The sequence below is a fragment of the Diplotaxodon limnothrissa genome, linkage group LG17 (genome assembly GCF_057381915.1).
Source record: "Diplotaxodon limnothrissa isolate DT_005_m linkage group LG17, D_limnothrissa_male_GT1.1, whole genome shotgun sequence".
NCBI lineage: Eukaryota > Metazoa > Chordata > Actinopteri > Cichliformes > Cichlidae > Diplotaxodon > Diplotaxodon limnothrissa.
In genome coordinates this window covers 41,224,685-41,243,957 of record NC_140612.1, presented here as the reverse complement: position 1 = coordinate 41,243,957, position 19,273 = coordinate 41,224,685, and the positions used below count along the sequence as shown (strand labels likewise).

Sequence of the window (19,273 nt, the reverse complement as noted above, 5' to 3'; positions counted from 1 at the left end):
GTGGATCTGGAGTTGACAACGGCGCTACTGCGAGGCAGAAACGGAGCAATCTGCAGTAAGAGCGCAGCGCATGGCTAGACTTGAGCACAGGATGGTTTCCTGTCATGATTATGGATTTAATTCGCTTTCGTCATTTTGCGTTCCTTTCATGCACACTGCTCATCTCATCACTGGTTGCGACAGAGGGTAAGTGACTCCTTTTCAGACAATTAGTGTCAGAGTTGAGTTTCAGTTACCTCGAGGTTTAGTTTATTGTCATGATATATTCAAGCCCCACACCAGATTTCTGCACTTGTCCAGTATGAAACCAGAGTGAGTTTCAGACACTGGTGATAAAATATTACATCCTAGTATTTATTCTTTTAGAATGCATTCTCAGAAACCAGCAAGAAAACCTGCATGATTATAATCGTACTTTTAGAAAGCTGTGTTGAATCTGAGTTTATTGGTGGGCTTGCATTTCAACCGGTCCATGCTAAGAATTTTAATTACAAGACTGAGCGGTGACATCACTGACTACACTAATCTCTGCACATTTTCTAAGGATTGAAAAGCTAAAGATGACTAAAAGAGATCTAACAATGGGGGGTAGCATAGTGACCCATGAACGGGGTGGGAAGACTGGGGGTGGGTTTGGGGAGGGGGACAAAAGAGGATGCTATTTGTCTCTGCTCCTGTCCAAAACACCAAATAGCAGCATTCTTATCACCGCCAAAACAAACAGATGCATACACCAGCTACGTGCATCAGGAGATGTCAGGTGCCACGCATGTGCCATTTAAGGGCCTGCAGATAGGTCCACACAAAGACCCGTGGGAGGTATTTGCATATGAAAAAAGCCTTACATGCTGTGGGAGGGGATGTGCAGTTGGCTGGAGCTGTATCTCAAACAGACACAAATGGCTCTGAATACTCTGAACTCGGCCTCAGGATATAGACTGAATACAGTGAGCTGAATAAAGAGTGAAATGGGAACCACCTGTTGCCATTTCAATGCATTCCAATTATACTACCAACATAACATTTTTAATATAACTGAAATAACTGTCAGAATGATTGTTTCAGAGTCTATAACATATCAATATTTGTTGTAATGATACAGACATGTGGTCAGAGAATATGCTCGATCTCCATCATACCCCCCCCGTCCAAGTCTAGACATGTATAAGCTGCTCCTGGAGAGTCCTGCTGGCTGGCTGTGAAACTGATTGACCTCCGCCAATGACAGATAAATGATAGCTGATTTTAAAAAGATTGCGCCAAGTGGAGCCTAATTGCGCTCTTCTGAGCCTCAATAGTCTCTGAGCCTGATTGTGCTCTTTAAGGGTGTGTGAATATTATTGTAAAATCTCTGCTCACATCAGCACGACTGTATTTATAGACTCCAGCCTGTGCAATAGTAATATAAACACAAAAGAGGCAGACAAGCTTGTTGCAAAAAAAGAAAGAAAGAAAGAAAGAAAGAAAGATTGTTAGGCTTTAATAACTTTGATAACAGCGGGAGTTTAGTAAGAGATAAAGAAGGCAAACACAGGAAACATAGGGAAGAACACTGGCAGCAAACACAGCCGAAATGATTAAAAGAGAGAAGTTAACCAGTAATGTGGAACAACGTAGAGAGAACAAGACAACAACAGGGTCCAAAAGCCACCTGGTACTGCAGCGAACTCAGTTTTAGGATGAGTAAAATCTGAGTTGATTCAGCAGCAGTGACCGAATTTCAGCCTCCCCACAAATTTATCTATTGCATTTCAAATGACTTCCTGCTAAGACAGTATGAGCTGTTCAAATCGTCAAGCTCACGACGGCTGTCGTGCACACGCCGTGGGGCCTTTCTGCACACACACAATAAACAATTCTGTAGACTTTCTCCCAAAACAAAGGAGGTAATGAGGAGTGTAAAGCAAGTCCTTAATCTGGTCAGGTCGAGAGTTCCTAGGTCAGGGCTTAAAGGATAACACCTCTCTGGCTTCCTTTACTCAAGAGGTTAGAAGTGCAGACACAAGGGGGGCAGGTGGTTTCTAAAATAAGAAGAAAAAAAGAAAGATACTCAAGCAAGCTCTAACGAAGAAACTGACTGAAACTTACAGGAAAAGGCAGAAAGTCTCAAACCCCAAGGCAGGACAGTCCAATAAATGTAAAGCAGGCACTGGAACACAAAGAAGAGCACTGTGATGAACAGGCAACAGTCACAGATATAGTGACTACTGACAAGTGACTGGATGATGTATATGCAGGTGCTAAAGGTGTAACTTAATACAAACTAATAAGGCTGGAACCAAACAACGACAGAAGATTGAAAACCACAAAAACAGTTGCACCAATAAAAAAAAGTACTTTCATGCTATCTAATATCAGTGTGAATGTACTGATTAGAGTCATGGCACATTCTTTAAAACTATGAAAAACAGTACATATGATGCCCCCTTATGCTCCATGGATGGATCTCTGAGGTTGTCCCATTTGTTCTGCCTGCAGTACAACAATTTTGAGCAGCCTTGCCTGTAGCTATTTATGTTTGATGCTTTTTTGTATATGTAAAAGCTGCAGGCAGTAAGTCTCCAGGCAGACATGATAGAGGAATTCAGTCAGGAAGAAAAATAGCAACGCTTTAACACAGATTCTAAAGAAAGTTTAGTTTTGCAGGTCACAGCGAAACTTTAACTTTTAGAGCTTGTCTGGGTGCACGAGTGACTAACAGCACAGATTTAGAATTTATGCCTGAAATCATACCGTGTGATTTTATTCCTCTTCTTCGGCTGAACCCATTTCTTTATCTACCAGACTAAAAGGGTCTCCTCATGTTGCCCAGTCATGGAAGCTGTGACTGTATGTGACTGCTGCTGATGAGGACAGAAACAAAAAAGTCTGTAAAATAAAATCTAAACATTTTTGAGTAAGATTAATATGGATGATAAGTGTTTGAGGCATGCATAACTTGATAACAGCTGCTTATAATTGCAGTTACACAAGAAAATCAAGTGCTTACCCTCTAATTACTAGTTATATCATGTCCATGCTGACATGAGAGCTAAACCCAAAGCTGTATCATTGTGCTGTTTAATCCTCCTCATTAAAACACACCATAACGAGTAGAGCAATAAATGGCTCAGATGTTCGGTTGGATGCTGTCACCATGGAAATAGAAGGAATGCTAAACCCAAACAGTGAAACTGGTTTCTGTGGCAGCCGGCCACAACGCCTTGAGAGGCCCTTGAATTTAAAGCCCTTGTTACAACAACTGCTAATCATTTTTTTCTTTAATCAAAGCTAAAGAGAGATAAAAGAGCTTTGTGTTAGACGTGATTGAAATAAAACAGATCAGGATCATTCAGTGGGCACTCGTGCAAACAGTTGTTTTGAAGTACTGTTGGACACATATTCCTTCTGGAGTGCCTCGAGACTGATAAACGTTTACCCAATACTTAAAATCTGGATCTTTTTATAGTAATGTTGTAGATATTACATGGCTGTAAGAAGACTGGATGGACAGATGGACGGATGGACATATGGATGGATGGACAGATGTATAGATAGACGGATGGAGGATAGATGGACAGATAGACAGATTGATGGATGGTTAGATAGATAGATGGATGGACAGATAGACAGATGGATGGAGGATGGATGGATGGATGGACGGACAGACGGATTGATGGATGATAGATAGATAGGCGGATGGATAGATGGATGGACAGATGTATAGATAGACAGACAGTCAGACAGACAGATGGATGGAGGATAGATGGACAGATAGACATATGGACGGAAGAATAGATGGATGGACAGAGATGGATTGATGGATGGATTGAGGATGGAGGATGGACAGAGACAGATGGAAGGAGGATGGATGGACGGATGGACGAACAGATGGATGGATGGATGGATGGATGGACAGATGGATGGATAGATGGATGGACGGACAGATGGATGGACAGATAAATGTATGGACGGACGGATGGACGGAAGGATGGATGGATGGACAGATAGATGGATGGACGGAAGGATGGATGGATGGACAGATGGACGGATGGATGGACAGATGGACGGACGGACAGATGGACGGATGGACGGACGGATGGACGGATGGATGGACGGACGGACGACAGATAGATGGATGGATAGATAGACGGAAGGGCGGATGGATGGAGGATGGACGGATGGACACCTGCAGTGAAACATGGTGGTGGTAGTGTGATGGACCTGGATGACTTGCCATAATTGACTGAACTGTGAACTCCTGAAAATCCTGAAGGAGAGTGTCCACCCAGCTTGTGCCCTGCAGCTCAAACATACTCGAGTTATGCAGCAGGATAAAGATCTGAAACAAAGTGACCCCTGAATGGCTAAAATAGGAACTAAATGAGGAGTTTGGAGTGGGCTAGTCAAAGTACAGACTAAAATCTGATCATCATAAACTGGCATAACCTTAAACAGACTGTTCATGCTCAAAAACCCCTCTAATCTGTCTGAATTAAAACAATTCTATAAAGAAGAGCGGTGCAAAATTCCTTCACAGGGATGTGAAAGAGTCATTGGCTCATATCACAAAGGCTTGATTGCGATTCTTGCTGCCAAGGTGGCACAAACAGGTATTAGATTTACTTTCACTCTTACACAATGAGCCATGAAGCTGTGGATAACTTTTAAATGAAATCTTTATTTAAAAAACTGCATTTTGTATTTGCTCAGCTGTGAAACAAATATGCAAACAGAGAAAGGAGGAAAATTGTCCTACACAGCACTGCATATATTGGGGTTTTACATGTGTTAATAATAATGTTGTATTCTCATATATAAAATCACCATCTGTTCTCAGGTGCTGTTCTGGACAAGCTGCCTCAAATTGTGGACCAGTGCTCCCCAAACCCTTGCCAGAACCAGGCGATTTGTCGAACCCGTGGCGATAGCTACTCTTGTTTCTGTGTGCCGGGCTTTCAGGGTTCTCACTGTCAGATTGATGTGAACGAGTGTGCTTCACAGCCCTGCAGGAACGGAGGAACCTGTGAGGACAGAGTGGGTCAATTCTCCTGTCTGTGCTCTCCTGGTTTCACAGGTCAGCATCTTTATGTAAAGTCACATCATTTCAATCCTAAAATATGTTATTGGGAACTAAAGAATCCTACACAGTTTTAGTTATTCAAGAAAACAGTGTCAAAAATGTGTTACCCCAGTTTAAATGTGTTCTGTCTATATTAAATGCCATCCATGTTAGTAGCTGTTGAATGGACCATGAGAGCATTAATCACCTTTTTTTTTAGGGATACAGTAAAGGAAACATTGCACATGTTGTTTTCCCTTCCATAGTTTGAGTGTTTTTGGGAAAACAACAAAAAGCTTTGCTATGAGATAAAAGAGGAATCCTCACAGCACAGCACAGCACAGCACAGCACAGCACAGCACAGCACAGCACAGCACAGCACAGCACAGCAGTCCACATGAAAGCTTTCTTCGTTTCCACCCTCTGCCCTCAGGCTCGCCTGCCCTCTGACATCTGTACCGCTTTGATGTTCACAGGTGCTACTTGTGAGATCCAGATTGACGAATGTCAGTCACAGCCATGCCTCAACGGAGGCAGTTGCCATGACTACGTTGGTGGCTTCACTTGCACCTGTCTCACCGGTTTCCAAGGACAACGGTGTGAAATCAACACTGATGAGTGCCAAGAGCACCCTTGCCAAAATGGGGCTCTGTGTATAGATGGCGTGAATGAGTAAGTAGTGTGGTCTTTCAAAAATGAGTAGCTTCTAATGAGATCTATAAACAAAGCAAAGGAAATGTTTTAAATAACTTTATTAATATAAATTACAAACACCGACTGTCTTGTTATGTGATTGTCTCAGTTACAGCTGTGACTGCTCTCAAACAGCCTTCACCGGCCCACACTGTGAGACACCTCTACCGCCTTGCTACTCTGAACCCTGCTTTAATAGCGCCATCTGTAAGGACAATGGAGGGAACTACACCTGTGAATGCTGGCCTGGTAAAGGAAGCTCTTCTCTTGGTCAAATAATGTGGAGAATAATAAACAAGGACACTGAGGCATTTGAACTTATTCACACCTGCTCTGTCCAGAACAGCCTGTCCCCGTGTCATCTTTAATGAACATCATATGTAGTGTTGATCACATTAAATATCCTTCCTCGTTCCAGGGTTTGAGGGCCGTCATTGTGAGACAGACATCAGTGAGTGTGGCAGCGGCCCTTGCAGAAATGGCGGCAGCTGCATTGAGAGATCTTGGCATGCCTTGTATGGCAGTGAGCCTCTTCTGCCTGAAAGCTATGACCACAAACAGTCTGCAGGTTACATCTGCAGGTGTCCCCCAGGAACAACAGGTAGGTCATTTTCGTTTGACAAACTGAACCAGTCATATCTCAGTCAATCACGGTTTGAAAGACTTGGACTCTGACACGTATGAATGGATCTGTGTTCATAATGACCGACCTCCAAAAATCACCAAAGTTGTGCTGATTCACAAATTTTGAGCCGGCATGTTGAACTTCTCTGAGAATCCAGACGTGATCGAGCATAACATTGAAGCACTAAACGAATTATTCTGTTCATAACTGTAATGTGGCATCTGAATAAAGAGCTTGTAATCATTAACAAACCATGTTAATTGAGGGCAGTGATCTAAAAGATATACATGCCTTCGCACGGTTCCACTTTTTAAAGAGTTAATTGATCAGAAAAAGCAAGATCAGCTTGAAGAAATGAAGATGAAGGAATACGCGGTGTCTTCAGATGGATCCAGAAACAGGACCATGGACAGCGTTTATGCCCAGATTAAAATGACAGCATGAACAGCTGTCAGGTGCTGAAATGTGCTCACCGTGGTGCCCCCTGGTGGTAGTTTAAAAACACACACAAACACACTTTGTCACACTAACTAAATCTAAAATAAATGTAGAATATTTGGTGAGTAGGTACAACTGACCGCATGTTACTTAAGCGGTAACATAATATACAGTAAGTGTTGGCGTTTCTGAGGGAAACACAGCAGCGGGCTTGTTTCATCAAATTAAAGTTTTCTTTCTGTTGGAAAAGCTTCAAATTCTGCTTGCGCAAGACTGCTTGATCCGGGGGCGTCGGTACGAAGTGTGAGCTGATGCCTGCTGAGACTGTGTTCTAGAAATGGACTCTGCAAGTTGCAGGGCACTGACTCAGTAAGGTGGCCAAATAGCATTAGCTTAATCCCCGGGGATGTGGCTTTTCTGGTCTCCTGACTGCAGCTATTCAGCCCTTCATGCTTTAGAGAAGCAGACAAGGATCAGGCGTCCACCGTGAGGACCCGTAAACACACACACCACATAACATGGTGCTGTTAGACAACTTTGAGGCTTTTCTGGGGGGAAACCTGACGGCATGATGTGGACACCTGCGCCATGGATTTTGGGGATTTGGTTGCTTGGAACAGGTAACAGCGGTACCAGTAGCTTTAGTATTACATAATACACATTGAGTTACACCTGTCTGTCATCTTTGCTTATTGCCTAATCAAAACAAGTAACTTGTGACTGATTGAATTTGACCTACAGCATGTGCGTAGAGCTGTACATACAAACGTAAAGAGAGGAAACTGTGCTGTGGTGGTGTAGAGGGCAAAAAACAAAGCAGGTGTGTTGATGTTTAACAGCTGAGAGTCAGGTGGGCTCACTTGACTGCAGAAGATAGTTTACCTGGTACCACGAGTGGTAAACAGGGAGACAAGTGTAGTGGGAATAATAATCCAGAACCTCATTTATACCTGGAAACATGTCTGTTGTTATATAACAGCTGTAGTAACAGTGTTTAATTGTGTGTACGTGTTTGTGCTGTGTGCCTCTTTTACAGGCTCCCTCTGCCAGGAGGTGATAAACCAGTGCGAGCCCAGTCCGTGCCAGAATGGGGGCAGATGCGAGGGTCACATTGGGGGCTACACCTGCCACTGCCTCAAGCCCAGTCGTGATGGCATCCTCTACGGAGGTGTTAACTGCGATGTGAAGTTAGTGGGTTGTGAAGGCCATGAATGCCAGAACCAAGGCTCCTGCTCTCCTTTCCTGTTGGATGGGACTCATGGATACACCTGTTCCTGCTCACCTGGGTACGCCGGGCCTCTCTGTATGACCCCTACAGCTTTTACCTTCGAGCGCAAAGGTTACTTGCTGCTGGAGAGCCCCCTAGTGGATACTGAAGTGACTTGCAACATCACTCTCAGCTTCAAGACTTTTCTGCCTAGAGCTCTGTTGTTTCACACCATCACAAGCGGTCTGCAGCTGAGCCTGGAGCTGGAGGGGGGGCAGCTGCGTCTCACGCTGAGGAGGGAGGCCTCTGCTGAGGCGGAAAGCCCGAGCCAGGTTCTCGAGCTTCCGCACAACGTCACAGATGGAAAGTGGTATTCTGTAGAGGCTGTGCTTGGAAACTGGGTGCTAAGCCTTAAACTACTTAATGATGCTGTGGGGTGTGCGAGCCAGTCGTGCCACAAAGCGGCCGCAGTCCAAAGCTGGCTGGTGGGGTTTGTTTCATCCCCTCAGAGCACTTTTATTGGAGGAATGCCTCGAGACTCGAGCGGCCTCAGCGAGTACGATGCGTTTACTCCATTCATCGGATGCATGCGGGACGTGTTTGTGGACTGGCAGCTCGTCATCCTCGAGCAGTGGCTGAGCGACTCAGCTGTCAACGTGTCCCCGGGCTGCAGCTACAGGGACCGCTGCCTGGATGTGCCGTGCCAAAACAAAGGAGAGTGCGTAAACATGTGGCAGAGCTACGAGTGCCGGTGTGCCAGGCCTTATGAGGGGCACGACTGTGAGGAGGGTAAGTTTGCAACCATAAGACACGGGGAGTGATTTAACCCACTTGTTGGGCATGCAGGACAGAACTCAAGGTCTCGCTTATCAAATTCCAAAAGTGGCGCACTAAAAGCACCTTTAGCTGCTTGGGTGAGTCAGGAGACACGAGGTCGGAGATGAAGTCTGTCAAAAGTCACGCTAAAGGGGAAGATCCTCTTATGTGAAGAACTAGATTAAGGCAATCTATTTTGGGACTGACATGCAAGCAAATGCCGGACTGTAAAATAGCGAGTGCTCAGTAAACCAATGGCTGCTGCGATCGATACATCATAACCTGAACAATAAATGTTGAAGGTTTGAACAGTTTTCATCAGTTTTCCCTCCATAGCTGCTTCAAAGACTGTTGAGTCTTTCAAAGAAGATTACTGATGGGCGGATTTAGACCAACATTTACTTGCACATCAACCAAACACCTACTCAAACCTGCTAACATATACAAGTTTTTTAGATTAGGGTGGAAAGTGCTGACAGGCCTAAACTTCCACCTGATAGACTCATTGTTAAGCGAGCTTAGCGTAGACCAATAAGAACGTCCTTTTGTGGAAAAACCCCTCAGCTGTTCAATACTTCAGATTTCAGAGGACAGATGGAGAAATCAGAACTTTTCACCTGACCCAATGATAAAAAGCACAGACTCCTTCTTTCACAGTGCTGACGAGCTGAAAAGCTCTAAAGGTCTTTTTATGTACCGACATTCATCCAGCTCACTTGTTGTTCACCCCTTTGTTGCTTTCTGCAGAACATGTGACTGCCCGCTTCGGGAACGAGGACGCTTACAGTTTTGCAGCGTTCACCGTCACTGATGACCTGGTCGACAACTTCTCCATCTCCTTCTTCCTGCGCACGCGGAGGAGCGGCGGGCTCCTCTTGGTGCTTGCCAACAGCAGCAACGCTTACCTGCACGTGTGGTTGGAAGGTGGCGAGGTCTCAGTTCAGCTCGATAAATACGAAAGCCTGAAGTCAGCGGATGGGATTGACGATGGGGAAGCCCACTTTGTGAGCGTAGAGGTGGCGGCGGATGGTCTTATCGTGCTGTATGTGGGGGCTCAGGAACAGGGGCGTGTGGAGGTGAGGCCGGTCGGTGTCCAAGCAGGTGACACGGTGTATGTGGGAGGTATGCTGGAGGCGAAGGAGACCGCGGCGTTCGGTGGATATTTCAAAGGCTGCGTTCAGGACCTGAGGATCAGCGACAGGAGGCTGCAGTTCTTTGGGTTGGACACTACAGTGAGATCTTATCCTCTTGAGATCATGGAGAACGTAACTGTGGGGTGTTCTGGAGACAACATCTGCAGTGTGAGTGAACACCCCGCACACAGTGTTGGTGTAGTACGTGTGGACATTACACAGATATTAAATCTATATTGTAATTCTGAAATCAAATCCGTAGCACAAACCTAAAACAAATTCCCCGTATCTCTTTGTCAGAGGAATCCATGTCTCAACGGGGGGGTGTGCTACTCCAAGTGGGACGACTTCACCTGTACCTGCCCCCCCAACACATCAGGGCGGCGCTGTGAAGAGGTGAAGTGGTGCGAGCTGTCCCCGTGCCCCACAGATGCAGAGTGCAGGATGCTGAACCACGGCTATGAATGTGAGTGACCTTCGAGGATTCGTCAGTTACAAAAGCAGAGCTGTTTTAAAGTCACTTGAAGTGGTGCCAAGTCAAGTCCAAGTGCCTTCAAAGGCAAAGCGAAGGTCGAGAGTAATAAACAGACACCGCACTGAACGATAAGCTCTGAATGATTTCCTTTTGCATAAGCGGGATCCAGTATTCTGGGCTAAAAGTGTTTCTCTGCTACGTAAGAGCCCAGTGAATGTACGTTACCGAATCTTTGACCTTGTTTGTTTAATTAGCCTCTATGGTCTTAATTGGCTACTATGTAACCAAGTGACTCAACGCTGTTATATACTGGCCTTAATCTGCCCACACAGTATTCCCTATGTGATCCGTAAAGTAGGATCTGTCTGATGCCAGCTTATCCTCTTTTTGGAATTAGTGATGATTTGCTGTGTGTCTCCATTATTACAGAGATACAGATATTTACTGCTTGTATTTCCAGTAAATACTGTTATCAAGACAGGTAGCTGTCATACTGTAATACTGCCGACTAAAGGTGGGAGTCATCAGACACCCCACAATACGATACTCTCGCAGTTCACTTACAGTTTTTAACATTTTGCGATTTATCACCTTTTTTCAACAATTATATCCACAAACTTTGTCAGTATTTGTTTTATCCAATAAGATAAACTTCACTGAGATTGTCGAGCACGCCAACACTAAGGCGGAGTCAGTCTGTCATCAGTCTGTGATTGAACGGGGTCTGGTTGGCCATTACATGCAGTCTGTTTCTCATAATGCAGCAATTAACTGTGATAAACTGGTGAAAATCACACATCAGTAGCTGTGATTAAAGACACTCAGCAACCTGCTGGTCTGTGGAAATACAACCAGCAGAGTCGTGTTCAATAATAATTCAATAATAAAAAGTGTTTGTGATTTTCTCAGGATTTTAGATTTAAGTGTATCTAATAAAAACCGTTATTTTTCTATGATGTTGTCACGCTGATACAGTGTAGCGCTGGATCAGTCCCTCCACACTGATACGTTTACTATTTTGATTCAGGAAATCAGTGCTCGGTAAATGACATGCCAACTAAAACACAACAAAAACATTTATGACAAAGTGAACGCTGTGCAAATATTCACGGCAGGTATTGTGTCCTCGTCTCCTAGGTTACTCCAATGCAACTTTCCTGAACGACAGCACCGTGCTGTCCTACCGGGGGAACGGTCGCATATCCCGCAACCTGACAAGCCTCTCCCTAAACCTGCGCACACGGAGGCGTAAAGCAGCGATCCTACATGCCGAGGAGGGCTCTGCTTTCATCACGGTCTCCATCCAAGATGGTTTCCTCTTCGTGGAGCATCAGAGCACCTACGAAGAGGAGGGCGTATCTACGGTCAGCCTGAGCACCAGGAGCAGTGTCAGCGACGGCGAATGGCACAGTGTCCGCTTTCTCATGGCAGCACCGTGGGAGCAAACCTCTCGGTGGACTCTGGTGCTCGATGAAGACGTCGAAGAAGCCAGCACTTCCACCAGCCGAGGAGGCAACCTGGACTTCCTCAGAGAGGGGGTGGACATCTTCTTGGGGGGACTGGCCCCTGACAACGGCTGGTCCCTCGCCGGTTGTCTGGGCACCGTGGAGCTGGGTGGGATCGCCCTTTCTTACTTTGGCTCTTCTGGCGTGAACCTCCCCCGCATGCAGGAGGAGCAGTTCGTCCAGACGTCGCCGCAAGCGCCGCTCGTCGGCTGCGGCGGGGCCTCTGTGTGTTATCCAAACCCTTGTCTGAATGGCGGGGAGTGCCAGGACCTCTTCAACGCGTACAACTGCAGCTGCCCCGAGGGCTGGGCCAGGAGACACTGCGACTTCTTCTTGGACACCTGCGCTTCGAATCCCTGCGTTCACGGCAACTGCAGCGTCGCCGGGTGGAGCTACGAGTGCACCTGTGAGCTCGGCTACACGGGCGCGAACTGCGAGGAAGAGGCTGACATGTGCAAAAACCACCTGTGCGCCCACGGCGGCACCTGTCTGCACGGGCCCGACAGGTACGCCTGCCTCTGTGCGGAGAACTACACCGGACCTCTCTGCAAGTAAGTTTAGCTGTTTGCTAAGGTAAGTCGTAAAGCAGCGAAGCAGAGCAGAGTGAAATAAAACGTTAGTGGGCGGGTGTGCAAAATGCAGATGAGCAAAGAGGGAAAGAAATCCCCTTATTAATATTTCACTCTTCAAAGATGACTTTGTGAAGTGCAGTGAAAGCTGTGGTTAGAAACACAAAATGCACAAATAAATGCTACAAAATTGCACCAACAGGGGACTGCAGCACAACACAAACACAATTGTTCACTGCAAAATGTCTCCACATCTCTGCCTCTGTTCAGCATTTCAACCACGCCTGCGGTGAGCGCCTCAGAAGCTGCATTTCTATTCTAGTGTCAGCCAGAAAAAGGCCCCAGTCTGCTCACTACACAAGGCTCTCTGGTTCAGCGCCAGTTTCTTCCCCCCTCTGTCATCTCGTGTTCGCCTCTGAGACCCAGCGGGGGGAACGCCTCCAAGCATTTATCCTGTAAACACACAGCCTCTTGCATTTTGCCTCCGTTTTTTTGTTTCTTGCACACCTTTGCAAGTGTCTCGCTAAGCAAGCCACACCAGTCAAGCTATCTCCCTTTACTGGGAACATCCAGGCTGCTTTAAAGTTTGTGTGTGAAAACGACTTCCTTTTGTTTGTCTCGTTTGTTTGCGCCTCTTTCTTCCTCCCCTCACCATCTTTCTCTCTGTTTCCTCTGCAGCGAACGCGTTGAAGAAATTCCGTGGTACATTGTTGTCAAAAATGTGTGAGTTGTTGTTTTTTGGTGGCTTTTTTTACTATTATTATTTTATTTTTCACGTGTTCCCAGGTGTTTGTTTCCTGTTAGATATTTGTCTCTCAAATGTCAGCTGTGAAGCCTTCCCTCGTTTTTGTTTTTTGTGGAACAAAATGCAAAGCAAAGGCAAATATTAGCACTTTTAAAAGTGAGCCAACCACTTTTTCAAATGAGTGACAGCTGTAGTTTAAAATGATCAAATTGTTCAAATGAGAGTGTGTTTTGTAACTGTTGAGGGATGAGCTTCAAGTTGCCGGCAGAGCTGTTGATGCTTGAGGCAAACAGAAGGTTACAGAGGCCAAAGAGAAAGAAGTTGGCTTTTTCATTCCTGCACGTGTGATTTGACGTCCTGCTGGTGACTCGTTGCCAGAGGGCTATAATCTTGTTATCCTGGTCGCTTCTTAAGTCTCTTTGTCTCCCCTGTGGGGAACAGCAGGAGGCTGAATAATGCACCTCCCGCTCGGCCATCTCTTCTGCTTCCGGCAAACATAAAGCCAGCGAAACAAATCTGCTGAACATTTCAATGCGAGCTGCAGACTGACAAAGTTGTGCTTTAAACTTTTCCAACAGAAGGCCAAAGCTTCCTGTTTCTGTGTGCGGCGACGACACCAGAAATTACACCTGCTTCAATGGAGGCAACTGCACCGAGCGCGAGCTCTCCTGCGACTGTCCACCAGGCTTCATCGGGCACCGGTAGGAAACAAGACAAATACATATTGTCACCATGTCAGATTGTGGAATTACTGCAAGTTACAGCAACTCATCTATGAAGTGGCAAACGACGTAACGTCACAGATCACCAAGTCGCAGAGCGCTGAAGCTTTTGTGCGTAAAAGTCTCCAACGCTTCCAAACCTCCTCTGACATGAACATCGGCACAAAATCTGCGTGCAAGATTCCTCCGGCTCGGGCTTCCATGGCCGAGCAGCTCCTGTGCAGTTTCTTTGATCCGTGTAGTGTCTCACGTCATGCCTGATATTAGTGCCTCCTCCACCCAAAGAGGATAAATAAATGGTGCAGATTCTCTTACCTCTTTTCCCCTAATGTAATGCTGGGAACTTTTGGGAACTATCCAATATTACACCAGGTTTAAGAACAATAGAACGTCAATAGAATTTGTGGACTCTATCTGCATTTCATTGAAGTGAGGCTGTGGTCTGAGTTCTTCCGTGATGCTGTGGTTTCAGGTGCGAGCAGGAGGTCGACGAGTGCAAGTCCAACCCGTGTCTGAACGGAGGCTATTGCCGCAACCTCATCAACAAGTTTGTCTGCGTGTGCGACATGAGCTACGCCGGAGACGTGTGCCAGACGGACGTAAGCGACATTTACTTTTACGTGGCTTTGCTCTTGTGGCAGAACCTCTTCCAGCTGCTCTCCTACCTGATCCTCAGGCTGGACGACGAGCCAGAGGTGGACTGGGGAGGAAACGACTGAGTCTGTGCGTGCACGTGCGTCAGGGTGCTTTCAAATGGGTGATTGATTGATCGGGCTATAATCCAAAACACTCCACAGAACTTCTCTGGTCTGTTACCACAGAACGACTTGTGCCTTAAAATTATACTATTAAATAAGCGGCACCTTATTAAATATAGTTATGTACCTGCATATATGCATATTATTAAACGTACACGTTGCAGTAGATGATAAGAAACAGTATCACAGACGAGGTGATGGTGTTTCGTCGCAGCTAAAGGTCATAACCAATCACAATCCTCTTGGCATCACCTGTCACGTTTCCCTCACCGTGTCCAGGACATAGTCCAGACCGACAGTACAGAGAAGAAACAGATGAATCTGAGGGTTATTGTTTCGTGTAGGGAAGCACTTAGTGAGGTGAGGAACATTACGGATACCGGAGTTATTTATACGGTTCCTCCGTGAAGCTATCCTGTCAGTCTCGTCTGAACTGGATTCTGGGAGCTCCGTGCGGATCCATTTGTGAACTATGAAAAACAGTGTTGTAGTTACAAAAGCACCTAGAGGGGCTAGAAGACAACAACATGTCTCGCTTTGTTCTTGATGTGCGTTCAGAGCACTGCGCCGACTGACTGACTGACTACTGTGTGCTGTTTTGTACCAAAGAAGGAGTTTTTCGTCTCTAAAACACTTTGCTGTCTGAGCCGCAGATATTTTAAGCCTAAATTCTCTCGTGGCCCCGCGCCAACGCTTCCTATCAACATTCACCGCTGCTGTGGTCACCGTTTCGTTGCATTTTGTATGTCTCTCTCTCTCACTGTAGACTTTTGTGTGTTTATTGTTTGTCGTTCAGTCTTGTTGTGCTGACATCATGCTGCATGATCCATGTAACTTCTTGTTTGTCTGTTTCCTCCATCATAATCCATCGTTGTGTCCTGTCTGCCTGTCGTCTCTCTGTTTGTTCTTGTCAAATAAAAACCTTTCAGCCTTGATTGTTTTGTACTCGTCTGTCCTCTTTGTTTCTCTCGACTAACTTGTTCTTCACATAATCGCACATTTTGTCCGTTTCCCTTCAAAAATCCATATTAGGAGAAATTACAGCTGAAGGTCAAACTCTTCTCAGTGATTTTCTAAGTGTGTGTTTGCGTTTGAAGGAGTGGACACACTGAGGTCAGGTGGTAGCTGCCACACCAAACATAGACTCTTACCGGTAATCTCATTTAACAAGATGCCGAGTGAGTTTATCCCAGAATAGCCACAAGTGCACACAAACACACAAACACAGCGCACAGCTACAGCGTTTTTATCTGTGCATGAAGGACAGGCTCACAGTTTTTCACATCTAGTCTTAAAACCGCTGTTTGGAAGTTTTGCTTTCTCATTTGTCATCAGTAACAGAGGCACTGCTGCTGCACTCGAACCTCAGATTTCCCCATCCTGACACAATGCTCTGTGTTTTGACTGAATGACTGACCAATGTGTATGAAGGGAAGGCTTTAAATTATAGTTAAATGAATGTTTAATGCCGTACTTACCAGGGAAAGTCAGGTCTTTGCAGATATAGATGAATATAATGGAAAACTACCACAAAGGAAATTAAGCGGCAGTACATCCTGAGAAATTTACATCTATTTCTGCTAAAATTATTTTTACATTTCAAACATGAGGCAAATAAGGTGAAACTGCATAAAAATAGCTAAAATAGTCAGATATGGCTATAAAAAGGTAAATCTATGGATGCACTGAAAGCTAAAAACTATTACCAGACAGAGCAGCTGACGTAACACAACACAATAGTAGATAAAGACCATCACCATGAGAACAACGCTTTCGTTTTATACTTATTATAATTTCTTAACAAGAGGGTTGGAAATATAAATATAATGGGACTAAATGATAATTAGGTCATACGGATAGTTTATTGTATCTGTGGGTTGGAAGATGTCAGACGGTGCTGGGATCTGGTCACACATGCGTCTGCGACTCCTCCGGCCTCAGTGTCCTGAAGATTACCAGTGTAATCCTCACATACTTCTGTGCATGCAGCGGCCTCTCCGTGTACACCTGCTCTCTTCCATCTTGTATTTTTACAAGTCTGCGTGCGCGTGCGCGTGTGTGTGTGTGCTCTGCAAGCGCAGGTAGTTTCGGGGGGAGGAAATGGGAGGCAATTTTTCAGCGTCGGCACTGATGTGGCCATCCTTGGAGCGCGAGATAAGCACAGAGGAAGAAATGTGCTTTGCCAGCAAAAAAGCAGCATCTGGCGCTGAAGTGCACTTTCAGCAGAGAGCTGGTGGCATTCACACAAGTTGGGTCTTCTTCACAGAAACCTATGAGGGCAGCTTATCTGGCAGCCACACACACACACAGCAGGCTGATAGTGCTGACAGCAGGGAAGCACTGCTGCCGCCGTCTCTGTGTGCGGAGCCGCTCTGCAGAGGCTTCAGGGTGGCCTCGACACGTACCTTAGAGACTGGTTAGTTAGACATCTCTGGGTCTGTGTGTGGCAGTCGGTGACTGATGGCGGGTCCTGGCTGCAGGCTGCTCCAGCTCGCTTGTGTCACACTCGCTCTGACAGGCGAGTGTGCTGCAGTGACAGGTAAGCACTTTCCAGGAGTCAACAAAGAACCTGTAGCGGGGGAAGAAACTAATGTCTACAGCATCAAGCGTGAGCGCAGAAGTTATTTTTTGCCTCGGGATACGGATGGTTGTGTTTTTATTAGAATTATGTTTCCATGTTGATTGCTCGCTGTAAAGTTTGCTGACTTCTGAGATAATTTTTCGCAGCCCCGTGTGTCGGTTATGAAGATGCTGTCAGCAAGTGTTACCGAGTGAGACTTACAGCTGTTGTGCTGTTGTAGCAGGCGCTCAGAGAATCACAACTATCACACCAACCAGCACAGCTGATGTAGGTTTAAGGGCATCTGCTGCTCAGCTTCCCCCTGCTGGAAAGCTTAAGTACATCCTGATTCGTTGGGGTCTGACTGGTGAGCGGCTTCTGTGCGTTTGCGTGCAGGATGCTGCATTCTGCATGTGTGCGAGGCTCAAACGGCCACAAGTCTGAGTGAGATAAGAATATTAGCAAGTCATCAAAGTCCACAGATACAACTCAGACTCTGCAGCTTTCAGTGCTGCTTTGAAGGAGCTGTGTGCGTATGTTTGCTCGAGTTATTTTGGGCATGTGTGTGTGCTGATGGGATCCTCGGCAAAGATTGCGCCTGTGTGTGTGATCCTTCACAGACGGAGCGTGCTCCACACAGCTCGCCGGTGACCGCCGTGCTGGCACCGTATCTGGTTGGCTTGGCAATCGCGGTGGCGATGCTGGGGCTGACGCTCGCGCCAGCCAAACTGCGAGAGAGGCGGCAGACGGAGGGAGGTTTGAGTCCGCGGCAACTCGAGGCTCCTGGTGGTCGCAACCCACCTGCTGAGCTGGGAAACACATCCATCAACACTTTGGCAGCACACTTGGAGCGCCTGGTGTAGCGTAAAGGAGTCAGGAGAGGAAGGGAGTGTGTGAGAAATGGAGGCGGGGGAATAAAGCATGTGTTCTCAAAAACATTGGCACGAGCCGTTTTTCTCTCTCTCCCTGACTCGTCCCTGTCTTTCTTCTCCTCAGCTGACCTCGGAGGGTTTGACCTCTGACCTCTTGCTGTCTATCAGTCTGGGGTCCGTCGTCCTGTTGCTGGCCATCGTCCTGACCTCTGTGGGTGCGGTAGTAGCCCTAAATCGCCGCGCCACCCACGGCACCTACAGTCCCAGCCGGCAGGAGAAGGAAGGGTCGCGGGTGGAGATGTGGAGCATCACACAGCCGCCGCCCATGGAGAGACTGATTTGAGATGCAGAACGTGGTCCAGGTAGCAATGAAAAATAAGTGGTGCAGTTTGAACAGGAAGTCTGGAGCTCGGTGGAGACGCGGAGGCTCCACGTTAAATCACTGCCGCCTGTCTTTATTTGCATATACGCAGGAAGATCTCGGCGTTTTCATTTCCAGCACCTTCATCCATCTTTGTGATGCTTTGCACCTGGTTCCACACAAGCATACCCATCTGCGTGTGTCACATCTCTGTGCCTGATCCATATATTTAGGATTGATGGAGCAGCGAACGCTGAAAGGAAAAAAACGCGCTGGAATTTAGGGCACATGAACGCATCGTCTTTGAGCCTCATTTGGAAACAAGTCAGGATAAACCTGCTACTGTTCTGCATGTTCTGTGAATGAATGAATCAAACATACTGCTCTGCCTCTCAGTAACACATCAATCATGAAAGCACCGTGAGTGTGTATAAGGAAGGGTTGGTTATGATCAAGTACATTAGAATAGGCCACGATGTCTGCACACTGGGCCCCTCTGCGGTGTAGAGGTGGAAGCTATAAAAGCTTCATGGGATTCGTTTCCAACAGGACGATTATAGACTGTTTGTGTGTTTCTGATGAATCCACTTTGGTGCCAAGTTAATTTTTCAGTGGCAACTCTTTAGTCCCAGATTCATGTTTTAGGATTAGTAGCATTATATTTGTCTAGGCAGCCATTGAAGTTGTACATACTGTAATGATGATTTTTATTACTGTGATTTTTCCATTTTCAACTTTTGAGTTCGATCAAAA

The 19,273-nt window shown here is 46.2% G+C and overlaps 1 protein-coding gene across 2 annotated transcripts; it reads left to right on the top strand.

Moving 5' to 3' along the window:
- Positions 1–110: 110 nt before the first annotated feature.
- On the top strand, positions 111–18,150 carry crb1 (crumbs cell polarity complex component 1). 2 transcript variants are annotated; one of them, XM_085376059.1, is made up of 13 exons: positions 111–186; positions 4,820–5,056; positions 5,518–5,713; positions 5,844–5,983; positions 6,153–6,335; positions 7,834–8,793; positions 9,568–10,121; positions 10,254–10,419; positions 11,566–12,484; positions 13,181–13,225; positions 13,826–13,948; positions 14,442–14,568; positions 17,908–18,150. In XM_085376059.1, the coding sequence occupies exons 1-13, from the start codon at positions 111–113 to the stop codon at positions 18,148–18,150; spliced, it is 3,969 nt and encodes a 1,322-aa protein (XP_085232185.1). The 2 variants fall into 2 exon arrangements, with proteins under 2 accessions (XP_085232185.1, XP_085232186.1); XM_085376060.1 differs by lacking the exons at positions 111–186; positions 4,820–5,056; positions 5,518–5,713; positions 5,844–5,983; positions 6,153–6,335 and adding an exon at positions 7,366–7,417.
- The last annotated feature ends 1,123 nt before the right edge of the window (positions 18,151–19,273 follow it).